Source organism: Apaloderma vittatum, unplaced genomic scaffold (assembly GCF_000703405.1).
Source record: "Apaloderma vittatum isolate BGI_N311 unplaced genomic scaffold, ASM70340v1 scaffold34591, whole genome shotgun sequence".
NCBI lineage: Eukaryota > Metazoa > Chordata > Aves > Trogoniformes > Trogonidae > Apaloderma > Apaloderma vittatum.
The window spans coordinates 1-27239 of record NW_009699071.1 but is presented as its reverse complement, the minus strand read 5'-3'; the positions used below and the strand labels follow the sequence as shown (position 1 = coordinate 27239).

Here is a 27239-nt window from a genome sequence, read left to right as displayed (position 1 = left end):
TCAGTGCCTCGGTTTGAATTTATTGGGTTAGGATACGACAGATGGAAAAGAGATGTCAAAAGAGCAGAAAAATATCTGTAATTTGTGCGTCTGCCATATCAAAGCCATTCCTGACCACAGCTTTGTTCGGAGACACCAACACGACAGGATTCATGCTGCATGTCTGGACAAAATTAAAAAAACTTCCTCCTCAGATAATGGTAAATACTACTTGTTTCACTATTCATCCGTTTGACTTTGTACTATGAGGAGTTACATCCAAAACTTTCGCAGGCAGATCTGCTTGCCTCGGGTATAACCATCATAATTGCCACTTCCAATTGACAGTTTCGATTATATCCTACTTACAGTGTAAAAATATTAATGCTATTAGAATAACTTTATCTAAATTACAATATAGGCTTTTCAAACTGCTTATCGCGTCGTTATAAAGACCTTTATGATGCCAGCCAAAATCAAAGTATTTACACTCAAAAGGCTACTTTTAGGCTGAACTCACGTTTGGTCACTTTTCAGATGACTGAACACTACAGTAAACAGCTGCTAGTACACCGTGCTCCCTTTTTTTTCAAAGGGGGACTTATTAGTCCCTTTAAAGCCACAAGAAACCTTACAAATTTTCCTCAGAGGGGAGTTTATTCATACTCTGTGCAAACAGTGAACTGAACAATCCTTTTAATCTTTTTTTTTTTTTTTTTGTACTTGGAGGAATTTGTGTGAAGCAGAGTTTCCACAGCACGAATTATGCAGAAATAACTAGTATCTCAACCAGAGTTAAAAAGAACTACAGAACATGTATATAGTAGTAAAGCAACCTGACGGCTTAAAGCTGCAATATTCTTCTCAGAGGGCAAAAGTGTTCAGGACTGTGCTTGGCCTACAGAGGAAACTGCCTTCCTGCAGAGTTTCCACCTCAGGCAAGCGTCACCAGCTTTTTTCACTTTCCAGCCAACAACTGAGCTCCCCAGCGCCGCTCAGCACAGAAACCGTTCCACGGGGCTTCTGGTAAGCTTCCCACATTTACTTACCTTGCAGTGAGAAAGGGAACTAAAAGACAAAACAAATTCCCCAAGAATTTAACCAAAGGAAGAAGATGTACAGCAGAGAAGGAGAAACACTGCAGCTTCAAAACCCAAACCCAGTGTCGCAGTCTACCATCGCAAAGCTCTAGGCATCGTGCCGGTGCTCCTGGCCGTGCCGAGCAGGCTCTTTGAAGTCTGTCGCTTCCCCCACTCACTTTTGCCTTGGCCGGGCGGGGAGGGATGGTGGTGATGAGTTTAGCAGAGTCCTGGGGGGGAACATCCATCAATGGAAAGCGTACAGCAGCAGTAAGATGGTACAGACGCCAATAACGCCACCCAAGATGAGGGAATCTCGTCGTTTCCGAAGGTTGATCCTTTGAATCAGGCTGTTCACTGCTGGAAACCGATCTTTAAGGAGTCTGAGTCAAGGCCATATCAACAAACAGAATCTACACTAACGAGCCCCAAAGTCCACACGTGGAAATCCCAACAGCGCAAGAAACGCAGAACTGCTCCCAGGCTGGAGAAAGGAGATGCAGTAAAAAAACCCCTGACGACCAGTTAGTAGGATTACAACCACCCTTCACTAAAACCAGACAGAATGGAACCCAAGAGTTCACATTTGCACAGGATTCATCACCTAAATTACCAGCATTTGATATGCTTTAATCTCCAACATGCGAGGCTTAGTTATTTTTAATAATTGTGTTTAAATGAGAATGAAAGAAAAAAAAGTGGGGCAGTTATATAAAACATCTGTGGAATTGACTTAATGGAATTCTGTTCCTGGTGAAGGGAACAACCAAAGGCATTTGCCTGAGAAAAATCATGCAGGTTGCATGACTACGCACTGTTCAAGCACAGCACGTAAGGAAGGACTCCTCCTCCTGTAAAATCATACCGATGTAAATCTATCTTTTAATGTACAAAATACAACTGCCAACAAGGTAATAAACTTCAGAGCTTCATGTCTTTGGGATCAAGAATCTTTTAAGGCCAAAGCTTATTGAATTTTTTTTTGTTCTTGCCAGCTGCTAAGAACTGTAATGAAGTTTATGGGTTCCCAAGTTACAACTCTTCAGGATGTAATCTGTCTAATCCAATGATGCTAATGTTGGTCTTTGGGCCCTTATGACAGAAAGGAAGAAGTAAATGGGAAAACGACAAACATGCATGACTTGACAACCCGGCACGCTGTTTAGCCATAAGCACAGAATATGAAGAGAAACCAACGAGCCAAAATCTTAACATCGACAAGCCCATGCCAGTTAAGAGGCTGGTCAGGTCATTAATAGCTGTGAACCCCAACTAGCAACAATGGATGTGAAGCTTCAGCTCTGAAAGCAAAAACCAAGAAGTAAAACGAAATTATTCGATTATAACATACAGCAGGGAAGGCTATAAAATGCTGCTGCAGATCTTTACCTGAAAATTAAGCTTCAGTGACATAGACACAGTATTCACATGTGAGTTAACTCAACTTACGACATTCATCATTAAGATGCTTCAGTCAGATTATCAAGTGAGACTGGTAAAAAAAATGGTCTGTTTGTCACCAATGACAATATCACTGCAGGTTATACAGCCCCTGACATCACAAAGCATTTTGATTCCCCATGACACAGTGAAAAAATTGTACTATACCTCATTCTATGCGCTGGCAGCACTAATTTTTGGGAAAGGATACTAGCCAAGGTATTCATCTTGCTTTGTATTGACTTCAACATCCCTCTCTGCGAAGTCATATTTTCTTTAGTTGCCATAGCGATGCTGGAGAAAGAAAAAGAGTGGATCAGGTTGCTGGTGCTAAGAATAATCTACAGCTAAAACAAGAGGAAAGCAATGCTTCTTTAGAGAACAATGAATGAGGTGAAGCAAGATGAATGAAACCACATTTTTTCTGCTAATCCCGATCCTTTACACTTAAATGATTTCTCTTTTTATGTAAGCTACTAACAATGAAAACACTGCAATTTCTCAAAACAGGCAAAATCCTGAAATTTTCAATTGGCAGCTCGGTAAGAACAGATTCAACATTTTAATATTAAGTTTGGGAGTGTTAGATTTAAAAGAATAAAAATAGAATGAAAATTGCAGGGCAGAACTATGAAAAACCTTCAAGCATTTTTTTATTTACAGCCGGCTATTTAGCACTTTTTGTCTTTTATACTTTCGAAGTGCCCAATCAGCACAATGTGAAAATGAAACTCGTGATTAACTGGAAGCAACAGCGTCTGCAGTCGCCTCTGTGATATTTACAAAGCGGGTGCCAGAATCCGTTAACCAATGCTCCTTGTTTCTGCAAAAAACAACACAAGAAAGTCTACAAAGCTCCTCCTCTTAGCACTGTGTAGCTCTGCCACTCGCACATTGTCCGTGCTTGTTCCTGTGGATACACTAACTCATCTAACCCATAAATGCCACTGATTTATCGGATTACGTGGGAGAGTCTTTTCAGGACAAAAATGGCAGGAAAAAGAAAGTGAAAACTAGATTAGAGAAGAAAAAGAATTGTGTCCTTGCCTACCCCAGCAATGCATGAGTATACAAAGAAAAGCGTCTAAGGGAACAGAAATTCTGGACAGAGAATAAGCAGCTGTGTATCAGTATAGAAAAACCAGTTATCAGCAAGGGCTTTAAAAGGGGCTACAAAAGGAGAACAGTAAACACATCAAATTGTATCCGACGTGAGAAGACTGGGCATTGCACAGATTATATACAACTCAGCATACAGGTATTTTAGCTCTCTGAAGTAAGAAGCAACAAGCTTGCAAAATTATTTTATTTGCTATTGAGAAGAGCACTCAGGAAATTTGGGATTACTAGGAACCAAGGAAAAAAAAATTATTTCCTAGCTGTACACAGGAAAGCTCGCTCAGTAACCTCCTGCTTCTTACCTTACACCCCCACACTGCCTCGATCCGTGTCCAGATGAAGTCTTAATACAGCATTTCTCAAAGCACTCCTGAATTAAGCCACATGTTTTCACAAGATGCATCCAATGACTCATTAAGGCATCCATTAATTTACAGAAGTGAAAATATAAGCTGAGTGCCAGGACATAAAGTGCTCCTGAGACACCTCCAAAATGCCTTTGGAAATAACTGTTACAGATGATCACGGAACACAAGGTTCCTGCTTCAACATCCGAGGAGTGAAATTGTCCATTTCATATATAAAAAAGCAGCATGTAACTGTTTAAGTTTACAGATTACAAGACTGTAATTGTAATTTCTTTTATCTTGGGTTTTGAAAAAAAAAAACCTCAAAAGGCTAGGTTTTTCAGAAGAAAAAAAAAAGTAGTGATTAGCACGTTTAATATGCTATGGTCTAGTAACGAAATGTAATTGCGATGCCCACTAACAAGAGTTGAACTGGATTCTAGCTACCATTAACAAGCCAAAATTCAGGTAGAAAGCACTGTTCTTCATGTCTAATTCGATTATTCAAAACACCAGCTGGTTTAACTAAGCCTTTATATCTGTAAATGAGACTCTTAAGTTTAAGCACTGCCAGAAAACACACAGCTCCTGGGGACTAGTCCACTGATTGGTCTCGTACAATCTTAAGCACTGCAGCTTCCTCATATCCTTCGTCAGACAGTTTTGGTTTCCTTCCCGTCCCTAACATATGCTCATTGACTTACTGCTGCCATCTCTTCACTGACAAATGCAATTTAAAAAAAATTAATCATATTCTTCCCATTCACAATATTGGCCCCATTTAGTTACTTGACGCCGTGATCTCCGCAGATCAAGAACACCTTTTTTTCCTTTTTACATTTTGAAGCTTCTACACAACATTTACGATAAAAGATTAAGCGCTTCCTACCGGAATCAAGATGACCCCGATTTAACGTTTCATTTGGAATCTGGCATGGGCTATTCTCGGTGCAGCACTGGCTTGAACTACTAGAGCTGGGTGTAAACCAAGTTTCTAAAACCAGATGGTGTTCTGCTCTCTGTGTCTGCTATTAAAGCACTGCTGAAGTACAGCACTGGAGAAATCTCTTCTAGGCAAGCCCCCAGTCACAGCCACGAAGAGCCCACCCGTGCCTTTCACAAATCAGGAGTATCACAAATTCCTGTGCCTGCAGCCAAGTTCCCTCAACGTTTTACTCCCGTTTCAAGCTCATCCTTGAACATGCAGTAGCGCTGTGGGTACGCAAGCAACCATGTTCCTCTTCCAAAGCGAAACAATGGGTATTTGTACCTATTTGCAGTTTTCACTGGCATGGAAGAGCACAGAGTAATAAACACTTCCAGCCATTATCACAGTCAAACTAGTCTACAGGCAGAGACACGCTTTTAATGCTGCTTGACCTAGACAAATGTTTAAGCTGTCAGGAATTTTCACCCCACATAGCAGCCTTTTGTCAAGTGAAACGCACCACAAAGTCAACTCCCTGCTTCATCCGTAGAGACAGCTCAGTCAAACCGACAGTGATGAAGAACTAAAACAAAGCTCCAAAGGAGCAAGACGTGGTTTTAAAAATCCAACAATTCCCCTATTACTGGAACTTCTGCTTCATTTTGTACTCCGTGAATCATAGTTGCTCATTTACATTCATGACAACGTCTATGATTAAGGGAACGGACTCTGCCTCTGCAGAAATGCAAGCTCTACATTGGTAAAGATTCCGATTCCATCACTCTTCTTGTGTACACACGTACACAGACCTTTCTACATACACATGGGTGTGTATACACATAGGTACACACATCACCTTTCAAATTCCTTTAAAATACTATGTCTTTTGATGAACCCTCAGATAAAAACGAAAGGAACATGCTCCCAGAAACACAAGTGGTTTTGCCTAGACCCTCAATAGTGGGGTTCTTCCGAAAAGAGCCGAGACTCAAAGTCTAACTCAGGCCTTTCCATCCTATAAAGTCAAGATTTCACGCAAGTGAATTTCCCCCTTCTATTAAATCCTGATTATTACCTAAAGAAACACTCCAACTCTGTAAGGAAAGGGTTTTTTTTAAAATTAAATCTGTGCTTTTGGTCTGGCTTTAGATATAAGTGGAGCAGTCCCATCTGTTAATATACAAACACTGACAAATCAGCCTGAATCACGCCTCAAAACCAGTACTACAATAAAATCCTAATAACTTGCCACACTGTACATGCAAAACCACAAAAAAATGCAAACTGAGCCAATCTAAAACCCTAAGTTGTTGGAAAACAAGAAATAAATCGTTTGCTATTTTGGAAAAGTGATAATGTTTGAAAATGAAAACCCGAGAACAAACATATTAAGCAAAATCTATGCTTATATTTAAACCTGGCCAAGAGAAGCGAACACTGTTCCAAAAGAACTGCAGTACAAAGTATCACATCCCACTCGTTTCTGGGAAGAAATATGCTGCAGTAAGAACCCATGTCATGTAATTCGTTTAAAAATTGATTACAAGTTTAGCACTAACAAAACAGCTGGAACGACTCATCGCTCCCGTCACCGCATCGTTTCGGCTCAGGTGCCCGGATGCTCTCTCGCACGTGTGCTGGCTCCCATGGGGGAACCTCACACACGAAGGGTCAGGCTCTGCGCTTCGGTTCTTTCTCCACAAGAAGTTCGAGCGAGGGTTTCGCAGCCTGTGTCAACGGCCGGGTCCCTGGCAGCGGGGTCACCCGCACGCAGCTTCTCAACCAAGGCCTCTCTGCACACAGAAAAAGCCTTTCCAGCTCAGTAACAACCCCTAAGAAACTCAGAAGTGTTTCTTGGCTTCCTGAATTACACCCAAATGATGCGTAAGGAGCTACAGCAGATGTAAACCTTGCAGACAGAGCAGTACTAGCAGCCAGGATACGCCAAGTCTCACTTGACTCAGGGAATCCGCATTCAGACAGCTTGCCCTGCACGAGTCCCTCTTTTACTTGGTTTTACTGATAATCAGAAGTTGGGTAAATTTCTGTCTGGTAAAAATCACTTAAAATGCAGCAAGGTGTACCACCAACTAACACCATTCCTAAATACTTGCAGGACCTGGGGATGACAAGAAAAAAACGGAGTAAACCAAAAATCTCACCCTGGTTTCCACACAGTTGGAATTGAATTAAGATGATATAAATTAAATCGCATTTGCTGCTCAATATAGTTACTGAACAAGCACTTGTTCTACAAAAAGAAACGCAGAACATTTTGGGCAAAAACTACAAGTAGTTCATTTTACTACAGGTAATAAATGGTACAACGAGGAGTGCTGAAACCCAGCCTCTTGAAAAAATCCAGAAGGAACGTTTTCAGTGACCAGCACCAAGGAGCTCTGGCCCGAGCCAGGCAGGAGGGATCATCTCGCGAGCAGCGGCCACCGCTGAGACAGTCGCTCTGCAGTCAGAGCTGCAGCTCACGCAAACGAAACTCGAAGCCGTTTGCGACCAGCCAGGACACCTCCTGCTGACACCACGGAGTAGGCTCAAACCCGATGGAGGAGCCTGGGCGAGTACTTGGGCAGCTGCTGCTGTTCTGAGCAGCTCCAGCTCGCCACAGCTACGTCCCCTTGCACAGCTGAACCGACACGGAGGTTCACTTCTCACACACCCCCCCTCAGCGTCTCCGATGACAGATAACCAAGAGGCTGGGTGAGGAGCACAAACGATAAAGCACGAGTCATTTTGCAGGACATTAAGCTTAATAAATCACCATGTGCTGTTTTAATGTTCTAGTCACTGGAGTGGTGGCAAATAAGAGATTCAACGAACACTGAGCGTTTTTATGAAATGGAAAAATAGCGCTACGAGCTTGGTAAAAAAGGAGAGGATTTCTAATCAGGAAAGAAGGAGAACCCTAAGTAAAACAAATATTCACAATAACTGAGCTAAGTTTGGCAAATACCTTTACGAGGCTGTGGTGAGATTATACCCAGATTTTCAGACTGCTTCTGGTTCATCACTGCACATTAATGTGGTTTAACACATTCTTCCACCGTGTTAATTATACTGAGCCCACTGTGTGTACTTAAGCTAGCCAGCCCTTAATGGACTAGAGCCTTGCTACACTTCTAATTATTCCTCTTGATCACTTATGCCAGTACATGCATCATCTGAAAGCATATCGTGCTTGCTTTCTTCCTTTTTTTTTTAAATGAAGCAATAACCTAAAATTTAAACCCATTAAGTTAGACATTCTGAATTACTGGTTTGCAGAATTCCAGAGTTCAGTGGATGATTGGGAAGGGCACAGATGCTAAAAGCAATTTATGATGCTACGGTTCATCAGTTAGAGAAGGTATCCCTCCAGTATTCAAACCACATCAAAACCCCCAAAGCTAAATAACTATACAACAGCAATAACCTCTCCAGCCCTTGTGGTAAAAGCCCTCTCCTATATCAGCAGCACAGTAGGGTGCTGAATACATTGAAGGATTATAGAAAACCATGTTGTACAAGAGTATGAATAAAATATTTAAGCAACACCATTATTTCAACATTGAATAGAAAAAAAAAAACCACAACCCCAAACACCGGCACTTTATTATAATACTGACTATGAGTTATAAACAATACAGTCATTGTATAAATAAAATTACTATCTTTAGACACAATTCAATGTAAACGCTGATTGCACGGAAAATAATGAAAATTACTAAGTCTGTTCCTACCTTATTGTTTCTTCTATCAGTCGATCTGAGCTGAAAGCCAAAAGAAAAAAAAATTGAAGTTAAAAAAAGTAACAAGCACCAAGTATTATTTTAGATGATCAAATCAATGATTGCCATAATACAAACCTTAACAAATTTACCCTTAGAATGTCTTATTTCAGGATGTTGTCACTTTTTGCTACTACATAATTTGGTAAATACAACGAGAGTCTTTGGAGAAGATGCACGTAGGGTCCTCTGGAGCGGCATTCACCAACTGTGTGCAAGAGCAGATGCTCAAGAGAACACACAAAGCACTGAGAAGACTGAGAAGAGGGAATGTGCCCCATGATTCAACAGCTAATTAATGTTAACTGAGTCTTAATTCACACTTTAATTTGTAGTTTAAGTTAATGTGTACCTGGTACCCAGGACAGTTTAGAAAGGAGTATTAGAGAAGGAAGTACCTAATTTTATTGCTTTTTCACCCTGGTCATTCTTGCCCACCCCTTCGAAAAAACATAATTAACAATAAAAGCTGAGACATGGTTCCAGGTAATAGCATCTCAAAAACACTGCTTCAGAGTTAGTTTACTAAACGCTGGTTTATGGTGGTTAACGAGCCAAGTTCTTTCTAAGACCAGCTGGATGAGAATTAAGCGATGGTCATGGGAAACAGAATATGCACCGTCTGTAAGAGAAAGACCTCGATAACACGTGTCACTTCCCCCTGGCTGCCACACACTCTCTGAGTTTTTATGTAGCATCACTGGCAAAAGGACAGCCAAAAATACAGCACCACCAAGAGAACATTTCTTGTTTAAAAACAAGATTAAGATGACAAATGAGACCCTCAGAAGGCTTGAGCAATTCCTCTTTTTTGGTACTCAACTTCTTACAGAAAGGTTTTTAATCACTGTTTTACAGCCAGTTATGACATCCTAGAAAAACAGATCTTGCTGCGGCAACCGGTATCTCAGATGTAACACTGACATAGACCAGGTGAGCGCAGCCCCGCTTCCCAGACAGCAGAAACAAGGATGCATCCCTGCAGTTTGCTCCGGTTACCCCACACAGCTATGCACGCTCTTGTAGAATAACTAAAATAATAATAATCTGAGTTTGCAGTTTCAGAAGGCAATCAATTCAACAGAAAGTTTTATGCTGTACTGGCTATTGCTTCCAGTACTAAGGCAGAATTTATTGCTGCCAAACTAAAAGGATTAAAAGATACTGAAAGGGCACGACCGTCTTCGTCTTCCGTTCTCCTTGTTCCAAGTGTTTTGCCACCTCAGAAAGGGAAGGTATCAACAGCCTCCGGCGCAGCCCAGATCTGCCTCCGACTCAGCCGGAGCTGCTCGATTTGGAACTTTGCTTCTACCCACAGAAATTCTGGAGATCCCCCCACACCTCCAGCTGGAAATGCGGCGAGAGAACGCAACGAAGACGCGTGTGCGCACGCGTGTGCCTGCCTATGTGTGTGTGTGTAAACTGCTCGGGAGGGAGATGCTAACAGCACGTCCTTATTTGTCTGTGAAGAGGAGTGAAAACACGAAGGTTTCTATTTCAGTCTAGTCCATGGTTTGAAATATGGAGACAGCACACGGAGCACTAAAAATATTTTGTCCGATTTTAAGTTGAGAGGGACTCAACTGGGGCAAGTAAGCGCTCAAAACACAGGAACTGGAACACTTCTTTCTGCTCCCAAAACAAAGCCACGCTCCAAAGATCCGCATCACTTGCAAGTGCATCAGTTTAATCAAATCAACCCATCTTCGTTCGCTGCGTGGTATCCATCACCACCGGCCCAGAGAAGTAAAAACACCACAGCTATGTACACAGAATGATGTAAGCAGTCTCAAGTCTCACAGCATCTGATAATGTCCCCGAGGCAAGCGGAACAGAAAAGTGATGCATTAAAGATTTCTGCAATTCTCAAACAAAATTCAACTGAGAACGGGCCTTTCATTCACAGACAGTCTCTAACAGGCAAGTGTGTCGTACGGGCAGTGCATAATAAGAATAAAAGTGCAAAACCATCAGGTGACAGTCTGAAAAGCAAGAATAGTGCATGAGAACGCATCACTTTGTAAAAGGTATGGTTTTTTTAAAAAATAAATAAACAGTAAAAGGATATCAGAAACCTAGCTGGAAGTAAGTCAGGCTTACAAGAATTCTGTGGAACAAAACAGTCCTATTAAAAAACTCTTACCCTGGAAAAATCACCAGCGTTATCAGCTCTTTGTCCATTTCACTGATGAAATTACAGTATTTTCATGCTGATGAACTGAAGATGACAGGGAAGTTGAAAACATTCAGAGACCTTAAGCGAACTAGGATGTGCTCCCAGGTTCTAAAAGTAGGAAAATTAGGCTTGCTGTTTGCAGCAGACACTATTTTTTATACTGGAGAGAGCTGCAGTTAGGCAATTTTATTAGTTAATCAGAGATATATACACAAAAAGTATTCACAGCTTCAGATTCATTTATATTACACTGCATCATTTTTTATATGTGTATGCCTACACATACATAAAAATACACACATATTTACATAAAAATAAACGCTGGAAATGTAGCTACCTGTCAAACGACAGGTAAAAGTTTATTAACTCAGTAATAAACAGTTCTTGATAGCAACAAATGTGGAAATTAGATGCAAATGCCAACTCAAGGCATTTAACAGGCACCTAAATCATAAGATCGATGTTTCTCAACTTACGTGGAGGTCACCCCTACTATTTAAAAGGATGGGTTGCCCATGAACTGTCTTCAGAATGACTGATGAGCAACAGCAGACTTAGTTTAAGTCTTAAATGAAGAGCTGGGAAGCATGAAGATTTGCTGAATACAATTTCCGATATGTTCTTCCCACCTTTGGACAGCCCTGAGAGGATTTCCAAAATGAACAAACTCCAGCAGAAAATGGCAACGGCATTCACTAAAATTTTGGTAAAAGGTGGGAGCAGGAGCATTTTATGGGAAAAATTGCAGCGATGTTGGAGGCTTTTCTAAAGGCAGGAGCAGGCACTCCGACAGCTCCTCTCGGAGTCTGTCAAAGTTCTTGGCAAATACAGATTTTAGCATCCACTTACGGTGCCACCCAAACCGAAGGAAGCTGCTGTTTCCTCACTGTACAGGTCATAACCATATAGAAAGTAACAGTCAGATTTAAGGAAGATCATGAACACAAATATAACAGGGCCCAGAGACCCAAGGGATTTCTGCAGATCTCTGGCTATTAATAACCTGGTTTATACAAGCGTTATTCGTAGTTGTGAGAACTTATTTCAGCTGTTTGGCAGAATTAAAAAAAAAAAACACTGAAAGAGGTAATTTTGCTCAATTTACACACTCAAAACACTACAAAAAGAGGCTCTTAAAAATAAAATCTCTTGCTCTTCTGCTTTCCAAGTGAAGAGACCAAATCCAGTGGACATTACCTTACAAACATCCAAGCAAGCAAACGACGGTTCTAGGCAATATTGAGCTGAGTTGCCATCTGTTTCAATCGCTGTGCCTTTTCACCTGTCGAGACAGATGGCACTCTGACAAAGCCATTTAACAATACTGCCCAAAAGAAACACGGGAAGATGCTGAGGCAATCGCCTACCGTAATAAATGAGACCAACCCAACGGCAGCATATGAAATAATCAGGCCTGCGCGCAACTGCTGTCTTCAGGAAAGATTGTGCAGTTTGTCATGTAAATATGCGGGCAGGGAAATTAATCCAAAGGAAAAATTAAGTGAAACATGCCTCTAGGACAGAAGAGGAACCTGGCCATCACGTCAAGCATTTTATGCTCTTTGTTTTTTTAAAGCAAATCTCTGTGTCAGTAGTTAACGTTTAGTAACGTAGATGATTACTTAGGTTAGGACGGGGCTTCTCCTGTACCGATAGATTTTGCTCGGACGTACTAGCTGGAGACCCAACACATGCACTTGTCAGAGAAATGAGATACAGCAGTAAAATTCATCTGCACACAACTCATTTCACAAGGCACTCTAAACCTTCAGATGAAATTAATGGCAATATTATCACAAAGTATTATTTTAAAGGATTAGGGAAAAACCCTTTAGAAGAAACTAATACAACGCTCAATAATTATTTTACCTTCATAAAGAATAATTACAGAAATAATAATTTTACTATGTTCTTTCTCTAACTGCAAAATCAATCACTAGGCTCAGCTCTCTCAAACTGCCTGCAATTAATCTTTTGTATTTTCACAGTCCTGGATCATCAGGCAATCTGGAGCTTCCAGGAATGCAAATACTGCAAAATATACTTGATAGTCCAAGACAAACATACAGGTTATGACAAAGCAAATCAGGCTTATACAGTCAGTTATCTCCATCAGAATAATCATTCCTAACTCACGAGAGAAACATTGCATACACACAAAAAAACCATCTCCAATCCATTTTTTCTGCTTGCCGCCAATGTACCTTTATAATCTGAAAAATCTGGAAGACCATTAAGCTCTTTAAAAACTTAACGAGAAGAACGGAAACCAGAGCACTTGCCCCCTTCCCCCACCATGATAACAAGATATTCCGGATTTTTCAAGCTTGATTGAATTTAGCATTCCACCAGAATTTAGAATTCCACCAGAGCTGCTTAGCCAGTTTGGACCATCTCCTACAGTTGCTAATGAAGACAAAAATCAGTGTAGAAGCCCACTCATTCACTGAGGTCCAACACAAGAGCATGGCCAAACACATCTAGGGTACAGGACACCCAAGAAAATTTGTAACAGAGGACTGCACAGGCACCAGAAAACTCACTGCTGTGTTTTTATCGAACCAGCACCTGCTATGAGTGCGCAGCATGCAAGAGCACAGGGAGGAAAAGGAATATATTTGACTTACATCTTACATTTCCAGCGTGAGAAGAGCTAGCTGGCCAAAAAACAAAGACACAAGGCAAAACGGGCATTTGCAGGGATGAACAGTTTGCCTCAGAAACCCTTCTGAAAACAGAGCAAGGTTCAAACACCGCTGCTAGCAGCTATCTTTTGTGGCTTCCCTTTATATGCTAATTAAAGCATAAATCTGAATGCTGGGAAGACATGATGTCTTTGGCAAAATGAAACGATCAACAATCAAACACAGAAACCAGCAAAAACCTGAGCATTAAGCAAGCTTAGTTCTGCAGAGCATTGTGCTGGCGAGTCCGACACCCAGTAATCACTCTCCATAAGAATGAGCAATAGTTGCAAAACTGGAAAAGAAAAAAAAACCACCACGATAGCCCAACATCGCATTGCTTTTAATCAATTCGTTACATCGAGAATGAAAGGCACTGGAACATAATCCATTGCTCTAGGCAGGAGTTAACCAAGAGTATTTGGTGTTGAATTTCTTTCCAGATGGTTCATGTTTACCTTGTAGATGAGAAAAAAAGACGTACAGAAGGCAGGCTCTTCACTGTAGGGAAGAATCTGCCAAAGGATTTCCAGGAAAATAAGCTGGTGAAAGCTACTCCCTCCAACCTGCAAATCTACAACACAAAATTCACTAAGAATCACGCTCCCAGCCAAATCCCGAAGTAAATACCTTGACAGCTTATCACTTCGAACAATTTGGACTTAACAACAAGCTAGCACAAGTACTTTCTTGGCAGCTGTCTAACATCTGTAATTACGTCTACAGATGCACCGTAACCAATGAAAAGCTTAGCTGTGCTAACTCAGTTTAAAGAACCATTTAAAGGATGCAAGCAAATACCAAGGGATGAGGGATGCTCTGGCTTTGGCAGGGAGATCCCTGAACACACAGATCCACCTTCATGGGAACTGAGAACACCAACAGGTTCTTTCTCCTGGATTTCCATAGGGTACAGCCTGCATCTTCCATGGACGTGCCTAGGAATTATCAACTGAGCGAAAGCAACGTTTCTGCGAAAAGACGAGTTAGCCAAGAAAGCTCTTTGGCACATCAGAAGACTACTGGGGAGAGTGCCTGATGTTCGAGAGTCCCAGGAGGATGCGCAGCAGCAATGCTTCTTCCTTTAAAGCCAATCTATAAGGAACTAAGAGCCTTCTCGCTCGTCTGCAGTATACAGTTTACCCAAAGAAGGCAGTTAAAAACCTAAAATGAAACCAGCTCCGACTGTCTAAATGAAGTGCAGCAGCTGGTTGCCGATTAGCAAGCACAACCCCAATGCCAGGATGGCACCACCGGCCACATAATGAGGTTTCTAGAGGCTCTCTCTTCATGGTTGTGAAAGTTCCTGGAGAGACTGACCCTCCCGTATAATTGCTCCATATTACCCACAGGAACAAAGTGAAACGAACTGAGAAGGGCTGGCCTTACTGTAAGTCATTATCAGTAACCACAACTGTCAGAACAATTCCAGTAACTTACTAATGGACTCTATCGGCATTTCCTCAAATTCTACGTGCCGCATGCGGAACTAGCGTTCAGTGGGAGTGCTGTTTCCACCATTTCCGCTGGTTTAAATCATGTAATTTGGATTATACCTTTAACTAAAGGGGAAAATCCTCAAACCCAAGGAACACAGCCTTTGATATCCAACATTGATCTGGCAAAAATGGAGCTCTACCAAGACAACCTATCATTACTGATTTGTTGGGCACACACAGACAAGAAAAATGACCAACTTATAAGAAAGACAAGCCGTTTGTAATCTGTATTGTAACAAGAAAGACGGTGCCACTTTTTCAGCTCAGTCGTTTTTGACTAAAGCCAGGCAAAGCTAAAAAAATTGTTCTACTACTCGCACATTCCTACGTAACCAAGAAAAGAGAACACAAGGGGGAACGTCTTTCAGAAGAGTCCCATCCTATCAACAACTTTGTAATTAATATCTTCTTAATTTCCAGAGAAGCTAACACAGAAACGAAATGAGTGCTATCCCTGGGATGACAACTCAGTTTTAATTAGGTACAAAACCTTAGAATACACATTGGTAGAAATGCATTCAGCCACCTAACTGCATTTTCCCCCACTGTGGTTTTGAGGGTTTAGTTGGTAGATGTAGAAAGCCATAAGGCTTTCATCCAGGACTTGGCCAAAGTACCTAACGTTGTAACTATCTACCTGCCTCCTTATTCAGAAAACGATTCTTAAAACTGCATAATTAACTATACCATATAATGAACACCTGCGGTTCCAAATTTAAAGTGCACACTACATTTTAACTATTTTCAATCTAAATTCTGGATGCATCTCATTAATGGGTGACGATCTCGACATTTTTCTTCCGACCCAATTTCACTGCGCTAATAGGTTTGTCTTTTTATGTAGGCCCGAACAAGACACGCTCTTTCAAAAGTGAGACTACACACAATATAAACAAGTCTCTGAAGAGAGAGGAAAGTACTCCGCATCTTTCACCTGACAACAAATCTAAGGTCCTCGAAAAGTTCTAAGCAAAATCATATTATCAGGCTAAACCAGGCATGCTTCAGTGGGGATTTGGATCCAGTTCTGCCTACTATCATGGATTTGAGAGAAAGTGTGTATCCTCAGCAGATGGCAGTCGATGCTTTTTACCAAGCCACTGGTAAAGCACCACACGAAGATATCTGCAGCGCCTACCAGAGAGCAAGAACGAGAAAAACCTCATTCTGATGCATTACTACAGAGCTTCCAATGAAATAAACACAAGAATTCTGTTTATACAATGGTATATGATGTGGTAACTTTCCAGAGGTACACTCTGTATTTGAGGAAAATGGAAATAATCACTGTTTAACATATCCATTCACGTCACATGAAATTCAACAGCATGTTTTTACTGGAGGTTCCAATAGCAAATAATGAGCAAGCACTTAAAGAATAATGAAGTGCACAGCGATATTGGCACAAAAAAAATGCCACGGCGTATTAGAACACTGAGCGATTATCAGATTCCACGACAGAAATTCTACAAAACTCCCCAATTATTACCTGCGTTCAAAAGATGCACGTACTTTTCAGAACCAACCCATGTAAGAAGGATTTCAGTACTTGTCAAAGCCCTAATTTCAATACAGACCTTGGGGAGGGGCGAGGGGAAGCTGTCCTAGTTAAGAAACTGTGTTGAAAGGAAAGCTAAAAACAAATAAAACATGCATTACTGACTTGTTTATTTCTGAAACCAGCAAGAAACTTCAGAAGCAAACAAAGCTCTGAAGTTTGAAGTGTAGTTTTATATCCCTCCCTCTCCCCAAATCAAGGGCACAGTTTTGTTTCCAAGGCAAAGCCCAGAACCAAGAACGAGAGCCGAGTTTCAGTCCCACCCACCCTTTTTCAGGTAATCTTTCCCACTGCGCTCTGAGGATTCACTCTTCCATTTCTGCACATGTTCGTAACAACCTTGGAGCCTCTTTCATAGAATCATAGAACCAGAGAACAATTCAGGTTGGAAAAGACCCTTGGGATCAAGTCCAACCACTGACCCTACACTACAAGGTCACCCCTAAACCATCTCACCCAACACCACATCTGAACGACACTTGAACACATCCAGGGATGGCGACTCAACCCCCTCCCCAGGCAGCCTGTTCCAGGGTCTGACCACTCGTTCCGTGAAGAATTTCTTCCTAATGTCCAGCCTAAACTTGCTTTGTTGCAACTTGCAACCATTCCCCCTGGTTCTGTCCCTAATTCCCTGTGAGAAGAGACCAGCACCAACCTCTCTACAATGTCCTTTCAAGTAATTGTAGAGCATGATGAGATCCCCCCTCGGTCTCCTCTTCATCAAACTGGGAGTCCATGGAAGTTCACACATAAACCTTCACATTTTATACAGATGAAAAGCAAACAACGCGTTTGAGGTTCTTTAGCCAACTGTGCGTGACTGCACCCTTCGTCACCTGGGTGATTCGGTTTTGTACTGGAAGTTATAAAGGAAGTCCCCAAAGTCAGTTTTGTGCATGTGTGTAGTAGGTTTGCTGAGGTTTTTTTGTTTGTTTGTTCGGTGTCATCCCCCTCCTCATTCCTTTCTTCAAATATCACTCATTTTAGAGATATTAAGGTTTAAAAATATCACAAGAGTCATCAGTGTCAGGGAAATAATCGATTACAGTATTTTTTAAGCAACCCAACTGTAAGAAAAGCATGCAAATCAACCTTCTGAGACAAATATAATCTCTGATTTAGTGTTTTGGGGTAGGTTTGGTTTTTTAAGTCCTAAATACAGCACAGGAAGATGAAAAGCACTAGTTGATTTTACTCTAATGAAGCTAAAGCTATTTTTAGAGGGAAAACCTCTTTTCAATCCTGAAGCGCTTGGCTGATTTTCACATTCTTTTATTAAGTTATTTATAAATAATAACAATACCCAGGAGAGCATCTTCCTTCATTGCCTGCAAGCTTTGAACCTCCCCAACTTCTCATTAAACTATTTCAGTAACTTGCTCATGCAGTCATATAATTACAGTCACATAATGAGCAGTGAAGGTGCTTTTTTTTTCCAGAAGACATGAACCGTCTCCCTCACTGAGCAGTATTTACTAATTAAAATAAGAAAACGGTTCCGTGTGGTGCCGCAGTTAGGCATGCAGCTTGTCCCAGTCTCATCTTCCATCCAGGACTGGGAGAGGGCAAGCCGATCCAGCCACTTATAAAGTGGCCTTGTGTCATTTTGCCATGAATCTTCAAAAGGCAGAGGTTCTGCCAGCAGCCCAAGAGATAAAACCCATTCAATCCCATGCAGAGATAAGGCTAGAGGAGGGAATCACTGAAGCATAACTGCAATCGAGAAACCTCTGCAGCAACAGGAGACAGAGCAGGAAGAGAAAAGAGAATCCTATTTTCAAACAGGATTACAGTACAAGTTGTTGTGCATCTTTAAGTAAGCTTTTGCGATACCAGAAATCCTGCTGCGTTCAAATCCCTTCCTTGAAAGGCCTCTTCTTGGTGCTGCTGCTCAGCGTGCACAGCCCTGCCCCGAACTCCGTGTTACGGATATTCAATGGCAAATCGGTCCGCAAGGCAGTTACCACAGTCACCCCGGCTGGCCAGCTCAGGAACTGGCATGCACGTCTAACACGACACTTTCTCAAACTTCCTTATTCCAGAAACAAAACAAAAAACCAAGTCAAGAGTGTTTGGGAAAAACAGTGACACCTTATTGTCAGAGCTCTCGTAATTAATGGCCAGCAGAGAAGCATTTTAACCCAGATTCTTCAATTTCTCCCTGCTCTCTACCTTCCAGCCCAGTAGACAAAGCTCTGCAGCCTTCCTTCACTACTGCACAGCAAGTCTGCAGCCAAGCGACACCGTATTCGGTGCTTCTTGGCAAACAAGTCCAAAACACGGCCACAGAGAGCGTGTATCGTCCTTTCAGAGCAGATCTGTTTTGCTTTTTTCGTTACTGCCACAAAGCACAGAAAATTATTCATTACCAAGCGCTGCTTCAGTTAAAACCTATAAAAATTAAGAGCGCGGAGTGACAAGAACACCACATTCTGCTTTGACATGAATTCAAAATAAGTTTAATTTAGAGGCAAGTTTTGCAATTTAAAAAGAGAAAAAAAAACCACCAAAACCCTCATTTGGCCTGACTGAAGTGGAACTCAGCAGTTCTGAGGCCGCAGAGCAGGCACCCAGGGAAGAGGCTCATCACCCTCCTCCTTCCCTGCTGCTTCCCCAGCCACCTCGGGAAGGAAACAGGAATTGGTGAATTAGCTGTTTTTCCTACAGTCTCTTGCTTTCCCAGAGAAGATGAAGGAGATTCAGCAGCAAACCATGCATCAGCAGTTATTGCCCAGGTATCTGTGTGTCCCCTCCACGCGACTGGAGGTGAGGAAGGGGATGGGATGGGAGACCACAGCCACCCTCTGGTTTTAATCTCAGGCTGAAGGTCCCCCAAATCTGCGGGAACCCGAGCAGCAACAGCACAATGAATGGAAACCAGGCTGTGCAGAGCAGAGAACAGAGATAACAAAAGAACAGGAAATTAAATTAAGGTAGAAAACTGGATCAACACATCTGTAATGAAAACCCCTGTAAGATGTCCCTGCATCTCGTTAAGCTGATTTCTCTGTGCTCAAGTGAAAAATCTGTAAGCAACATCAATATTTCGTGGAAAAAAACAATCAAAAAGTCACTCCCTCTGTTAAGGCTGGACTATGTCACAAAGTTTGAAAGCAGTTTCCCGGTGATTATTCCCTACTCAATGCGGTCACTTCTGCCCAAACAACAGGAAATCTGAAATAGCTCTGCTGAAAAATGAAATTCCACAATAATAGTAATAACGGTATCTAGTACTCAGGAGTACTTCACATACGTGAAGTACTGTACAAACATGAATTTCTCCTGATCACCTCCCCGAATCAGGTATGTGTTATTAATAGCGCCATTACGCAACTGCCGCAGATTCCCGTCGGTTCTTTTGCTCACTTCTCTCTTTCACACGCAGAACACATCCCTCTCCGATCTGTTTACTCTCCTCCCTTCCTCCGCCAGAGTTTCTCACCCACCTGCTCTGGCAGCCCTCCCCTCTCCGTTTCCATCGCTGAACCTTTTCACATCCGCAGGCGCTTCACGTCCTTAGCTCGCCTGAACCCTTGGAGCAGGTTCATCCACCTGATACTCCATCTAAGCTGATTATTTTCTTTTTTTTTTTTACTGCCTGCATAGCAACGCTCACCAGAAACATGCAGCCATCCACCAACAGTTAATGGTATCTGCAACAACCCAGGCTCCTGCTTCACCATCAGCCACTTCTTGCGGAAAAGCCTCATTTTTGAGCGCTGCAGCTGAGTAATAAAGCAAAAGTCCGGCAGTGGCCTTACAATGACAGAACAAATCTACTCCAGCAAATGCTAGTGGCCTCCAAAGGATCTAGTTTTCATCTAGTTTCACAAGGAATTCATCATAGATAATAATATTTGTGGTTTCTACCTAAAACCTGAAAGCCTTCATCAATTTTCACACAAATTCATCAGTATCCCCCGATACGGTATCATCCAGGGACAATGCAAGGGAAATTTTCACTCACACGCAATATTGCAAATTTAATCAAACACATTAGTCCCTTCTTTGCTGACTTAGGCTGTAACTCATCGATAACTGCAGAACTTCTCAGGGCAGACACTAAGTTGACAGGACTCTTTCTTCTGAGGCAGCACTTTTCAGAGCAGTTTTTAAAACGCCAAGCTAGATCTATTCATCAAAATTGTTTTCTTTAGATGGAGAACAGTATTAAAAGAAAAAGGATGACTTGTTTGCCTTCCTGCTCCAAAAGTATACAGACAGAAAAGATGAGACAAACGCCTTTACTGAACAGTAAAGACCTGAGAAAACAAGCATACAAAACCCAACGACAAACATGACCACAATAGATTTGCTATTTCTTTAAGCATCTGACATGTTCAGAGCTGTGAGGTAAAATTCAGATTGATTCTCCTTCATTCTTCTAGAAGAAATGACATTCAAAATGTGACGGGAAAATAAAAAGAAGGCAGGTTCAGACAAAAAGCACTTTCTCTCCCAAGTGCCTCCCGGAGAAGAGCTTTCTGGCTCTCCTCCTCATACTCCCAAGTGAGACACCACCACAGACAATCCCGCCGAGGGCTGCCAGCACACTTTTTAAAGAGCGTTCACAGATAACGACGCCAAGAGTAAACTCAAGTTTCCGCTCACCCTGTGTCTCGCATAGTAGCACAGAAAGAAAAAGGCTGACAGACAAGTCTAGTGCTCTGCACCGGGGTAACAGCTCACACATTCTCCATTATCAAGGCATGGAATAAATATGTAATAGGTCAAAGTACTTAATACCAAGTAAACGCTCCAATATTTGATACATATCATTCCTGTGGTATTATTGTGGCCTTCCAGGATCTCAAGGGGGCTACAAGAAAGATGGGGAGGGCCTTTTTAGGATGTTGGGCAGTGACAGGACTAGAGGGAATGGATTGAAGCTAAAGATGGGTGGGTTCAGATCAGACATCAGGAAGAAGTTCTTCCCCATGAGGGTGGGGAGACCCTGGCACAGGTGGCCCAGAGAGGGGGTGGAAGCCCCGTCCCTGGGAGTTTTTCAGGCCAGGCTGGATGGGGCTCTGGGCAGCCTGATCTAGCGGGTCGTGTCCCTGCCCATGGCGGGGGGTTGGAACGAGATGATCTTTAAGGTCCCTTCCAGCCCTGACGATTCCGATTCTACGATTATGTCATTACTTTGCAGCACATCATAACACGCTTGCAAAGTCTACATTCCCATTGTAACTGTCAAGCTCTTTTTACAGGTTTCACAACTTCACTAAAAACACATTCGGATTTTTACTGCTGTGTCTTTGTGACAACGTACATATACTCATGGTGTGGTTCTATCAATTAGTCTAACACCACGATTTACCGCAAATAGTCAGCATCAAGGCTCACACAAAGCTTGTCAGCTGATTCTAAGCACATGTTTGGCGCAATCTGCCAGCTCCTGGTGATTTCTTGGGACGTCTTCCTAGCTTTTACAGCTTTCTGGCATTAATAGCTCATTAACTGCTTTCTCTGAAGACAAATATGTTGAAACTCTTTCATAATTTCCTCTGCCAGTATCTATTTCTGAGTTGACAGAGATGTAATTCAAAAGTTTTGAACATCTTGCAAGCTTTGATTTCTCGCCACGGTTGTCTTCTGCTTCTACACCAGATTTCTTCGCACACGTTACACTTATCTCCACCTTGCAGTAGGATGCTACCGTTAGTTTTGGCCTTGTCTCTCTCCTAAAGATCCCCAAGTCACACTTATTTCTTGTGATCTTTTTCTCAATATTGTGCGGTTTTATTTTTTTTAAATTCTTGGTATTGCCAAATAATCACCTAGAAGATGGTTTAACTATTTCTGAAACTGTATTTCTATTCTTCATGCACTCGAAATATTAAGATTGGGCTTTTTTCCTGGAAACTTTACTTTTCCTGATCATACACATTTAACAATAAATTCACCTTAACAAAAGTCGTAACTCAAGACTGAAATCAATTAATTTCTAAGTTTTAAAGATCCTAAAGAAAACTGCGGTTAAAGTAGTGGCAAGCCACAATCGAAAAATTCAGTTTGAATTTCCTGTAAAAGCTTTTTGTGCAGCTCTGGGTAGAAGTTGTTAAGAAAGAGCATTTGAGAAAGCCACCGGTAATTTATTTATTTGTTTATTTTAAATGAAAGCCCGCCCTCTTATGTAAGGCTCAAGTTTAGCACAGCTGCAGCCAAGAACACAGCGGTGGGAAGACCAGAAGCAGCCTTCCAGCTTCTTTCCGAGTTTCTTTCAGAGTGTGCTGCTTTTGCAGAACAGTGAACAATCAAAGGAGCTAATCATAATCTAACGCCCTCTCTGCAACAAGAGTGAAAAGAAAGCACTTTCTACTTTGCTTCTTATCTTGGCCAAGAAATATTTGCCAATTGACTGCAGTCAAAGCGCTAACATCATTTTGGAATTAGTCTATCAGCTTTTGTACAGATCCAGTAGAGACAAAAGGAAAAAAAACCCTCTTCTCTGACCGACTCTAATAAATAAATAAAGAAAAAGAAAGGGAAAACCAGCTAAATCATTGGGATTTTCCGTTCTGTTTTTTAGCCCTTCTCCTGGTTAAGTTACTGTAAAGGCATCTACTTTCTTGAGAGGAGGCCAAGCATGACGTGTGAGTCACAAGTGACTTGCCCACTGAAGACAATATATAAACGCGACTTTGTGCTGGCAAGATCCTCAAGATAAAAAACCCTGGAAACCACCATGACTACTACCTACTACACACATTTCAGAGTCAGCTCAAGCAACAAACGTTTATCCAGCTGCTCGAGTAGCAGCACCGTCACAGAATACAGGGACAAGACAGTAACCGCGGGCAGTAGCTACCAAAGGACAAAGCTTTCACCCACGCTCAAAACGAGGAAGGTTTTGTCTCCCAGAGAAGTCAGATATCTCCAAGAGAAGTAAAAAAACGAGTAACACCTACTTTCGAAGGTGTTCGTGTTCCTTCAGGAATAGTTCTGTTCTTCTGTTATTCACGCCAGACCCACTTTTATATGATCTAAAATGTAAAAAAACCAGGAAGAGTTGAATATCGTTTTCTCCCGGCACTTTTCACTGGACAATATGACCTGACTCATACACCTATCACGCTCTGTTACTCTGAAGTGACCAAACAGAAAAGTTCAGCTATTTTTAACGTGATTTAGCATAGCTTACTAGTTTTACTTTAAAAACATTAATTCCTTTTCAGTTCAAAAAACCCAAATCAAAAAATTCTTATCTTAATAAAAGCTGTCAATTCAAGCACGTTTTTTTGCTTTGCTCCAAACACAGACAAATCAGCTCTGCCAAGTATTCTCCTACAGGAGGGTTGTCTCCTTCTCCCTCCCATGCCCTTGCTACAACACCCAACACGACTTACTCGATATCTTTTCGTACTGATCCCAACAGATTCTCCCTTTCTCGTATTGCCAAGAAGTTCGCTTTGGTTTTGTGGAATTCGTGTGTATAATCCTGTAATGGAACAATTACTCCAAAATGAGGATCACAAGGTCAATTTAACGAAACAACATACTCATCTTTTAAAACATTAACTGCTCTAATAAAAAGTGCAAGGCCCACTTACTAAAGTACCATCAAACACGCTTGAATGTTAATGCGAAATATTTTCAAAACTCGCTACTCTTGCAGCATTTGCTAACATTTGACACCTACAGCTAAAGTCACACAGGGAAATGTACTGTGATTCCTTGTCCCAATTTCATCTACCTTCAACTTCCTGATAAATTATCATTTCGGGTTGGAATCTTCCATTACTGGTCGAATCAGAAGGCCGAGTAAAACCTACTCACTTGGTGTGGTGAAGGTGTTCTTGGGTGTATTTTGTTAAGTTACCCAGATGAAAAAAAAAGGCTTTTCTGAACACTGAAAATATTTTTTTTTTAATGTTTGAGTTGCAATTTTACATTTGAAAACATTCCAGGCAGCTAATAATTCTTAAAAACCTTTTGAAAACTTCTTGAAAATTTAACTGGCAACTCATGTCCATCAAAGCCACCGTAACATTTAGCAGAATTTTTCATCTAAATACTGTGGCTTTTAAAAACCAGCATGTTTTTTATATTGTGTATTGTGCAGGTAAAAAACCAGAAATCAAACTGTATATGACCAGCTAATAAATAATAAAAACTTGCATTTTTAACATTATTATGCCACAAAAACATCACCAGGTTAAAGCACTGATTTTTAACATTAATTAGTAGCTTTAGCCATCACATTTGCTTCAATTCCTTTGAGCAGTTTAGATGGTTTTACAGTTACACTCTCCTGTCTTAAATATGACGTTTCGCCTGGCACTGCTATATGACTGAGCACACAGACAAGATAATTCAGTGCTCTATATTCCGTCCCGTTCTGCTGTATGAAAACCACCTACATAAGATGGAAAGCTTGACTGCTCTTTCTCAGCTAGGTACGAATCCCCAACATGACACTAAAACCCCATTATTTTTTTTAAGTCAGAGTTCACTGACTGGAGCGCCTGGAGAGAAGGAAAGCAAGATGGGATCGGCGGCACCTTCTGGTAACAGCTGCTCCAAACAAAGCAACAAAATGCAAGCAAGAAGGAGGCGAGTTTGTCACCTGCAGGATGTCTCTGTGCCGCTGTAACGTGTGCATCAGGGCAGCGTTCAGGGACGGGACTCCTGCGCTATTCGTGTACTCTGCCATCTTGTCGTTTATTCCAGTGAGCTGGAGGAAGAAAAAAACAAACAAACCCCTAAACCCATGAAATGGCTTATTCTTGTAAGAAAGCTACAAGGCGTAAGTCGAAGGAGCCAACTCTAGCGACATACGCACACCTTCAGAAACACTGGTCCAACAGCCACACTAGTACTTCCCCACGACAGAAACCTGCACCGCCGAATTTCTTAGCTATTAAAGTAAAACCACAGTAACTTGATTTACCTTTCCAAGAAGTTGTTCAATCTCCACAGCCATGGTCTCAAACATTCTGTCCTGGCTTGATCCATTTAAGAGGGGAGTTGTGTCGGAGCTAAGGAAAAAGAGGAGGAGAAATTACAGAAAAGTTCATCATCTTTTTGTGAATGCAAAAAAGAAGGAAACACTAGCGTCAGGCGTCGGCAAGCTCCACTGCCCAGGTTTCCTCAAGACATAAATTAAGCTCAGAAACGCCACATTTTCTTATAGTACGTGCCTTTAACACAGTGTCACCTGGGGAAAACAGAACCTCCCCCTCGAAGATATGTCCAACAACAAATACTTGTCTACTACTAGCACGTTTCTAGCACCAATACCCTTCTGTCCTCAACTTTTACGCTTGATTTATTTATTTATTGGCAGGAGGGAGCCCTGTGCTATTACCATGTTAAACCAGCTACATAATTACATCTTAATGACAGAGTACTAGGGCAACCCACTGACCTATTAAGAAATCAGTGTTCTGCAGAGCAATACAAACCCCAGGATTTATCGCAACGACAGTTTCACACAGTATGCCTTCTCTATGCTTTTTAAGATAAATTAAAACCACAATGAGAGGTCATACCTAAGCGGCAGGATAGAAGCACAACACTTAGAATGCCAATCCGCAGAAGTATGACAGCTAATACCTTTCACAGACTATTTTTGTCTTTGGTAAGCTACATAACTAGAGTATGAGAAGTAAGTTTTGCAAAGGACAGCAAAAACAATTAAACCAATTAGACTACACAGCAAGTAACAGCACAGAGCTAGAAACAAGAGACACCTGGGCTCTGACTCAAGAGTAACGCGATTGTTCTCGAGGCTCTCTCAGGGTTCCAGAATCAGAAATTCATCAAAAGGCTCAGAATGGATTAAACAATCAAATTAAATAAATACACAGAAATACACACACACAGTAGTCACAGAACTGACACACAGTGCTGGGACCTACAGCTGTTAAACAAAGAACGGTGGTTTTTTTAAAGGTTGTGCCCAGGGACACAGAAGTTGCTAATTCGTGCTGTGAAACTGCAGGGAAGGCCTCAACTCTGGCCCATAGGCTACAGGAAACTTGAAAAGTTTTATCGCATTAACACTTCAGTCAAACATGAATCTGCCTAAAGCAAACATAAACTACATATACACACACACATGTATGTATTTATCTGGTTACACATAGAGTTCTCGCTATTATTATCTTAGGAGAAAGCCAGAAAGAAACAGCTATTCCTGCCGCAGAGAGGGCTGGTGCCCTGTGGAACCTCAGACCAGCCACAGCTGCTCAGTGCTCCAGTTCCTCATCATTAAAACAGGGATTACAAACAGCACGCCAGCCCACCGAGATGTAAGGCCACATTTCTCTAATACTGAATCCCTGAAAAACTCCTCCTAGTTTAATATAAGCAAAACTGGAAAACAAGCCAAACTAGCATGCATTAAAAAGCCCTCTCTTCGGGTCGTACGCTAAACCCCGTTACAAACTGAAATTTAAACTCAGCTTCCCCTAATGACAGACACACTCTCAGGACACCTCGCCCCTTGCTGACCCACACACCAGCATGGCTCAACGCGGCGTCGAGACTGACCCCAGCACCAAGAAGCGCTGAAACAAACCTCCAGAGAAGCCAGCAATAAAGGCCACAGGTGGGACCAGCATTCAGCAACCCATACAAACCGAACCAAGCACCACAATCGATGTTTAAAACGTAAAGAAACGGGCTAGTACCTATACCT

General features: G+C 41.7%; 1 protein-coding gene across 1 annotated transcript; it reads right to left on the bottom strand.

Moving 5' to 3' along the window:
• Positions 1–947: 947 nt before the first annotated feature.
• On the bottom strand, positions 948–25569 carry GOSR1 (golgi SNAP receptor complex member 1). Its single transcript, XM_009878240.1, has 7 exons — positions 25488–25569; positions 25164–25271; positions 23944–24035; positions 23506–23580; positions 8627–8656; positions 2710–2792; positions 948–1430 (listed from the first exon to the last, which is right to left on the bottom strand). Exons 1-7 carry the CDS (start codon positions 25530–25532, stop codon positions 1306–1308), a joined length of 558 nt encoding a protein of 185 aa, XP_009876542.1. The 5' UTR covers positions 25533–25569; the 3' UTR covers positions 948–1305.
• Positions 25570–27239: the final 1670 nt, after the last annotated feature.

Bases quoted from the DNA above. Each gene is read 5' to 3' on its own strand.
- GOSR1 (XM_009878240.1), bottom strand. From the start codon at position 25,532: ATGTTTGAGACCATGGCTGTGGAGATTGAACAACTTCTTGGAAAG. The intron at 24,036-25,163 runs GTGACAAACTCG...GTTCCATTACAG, and splicing joins GGCACAGAGACATCCTGCAG to GATTATACACACGAATTCCA. The intron at 1,431-2,709 runs GTATCCTTTCCC...GACTCCTTAAAG, and splicing joins CAAGATGAATACCTTGGCTA to ATCGGTTTCCAGCAGTGAAC.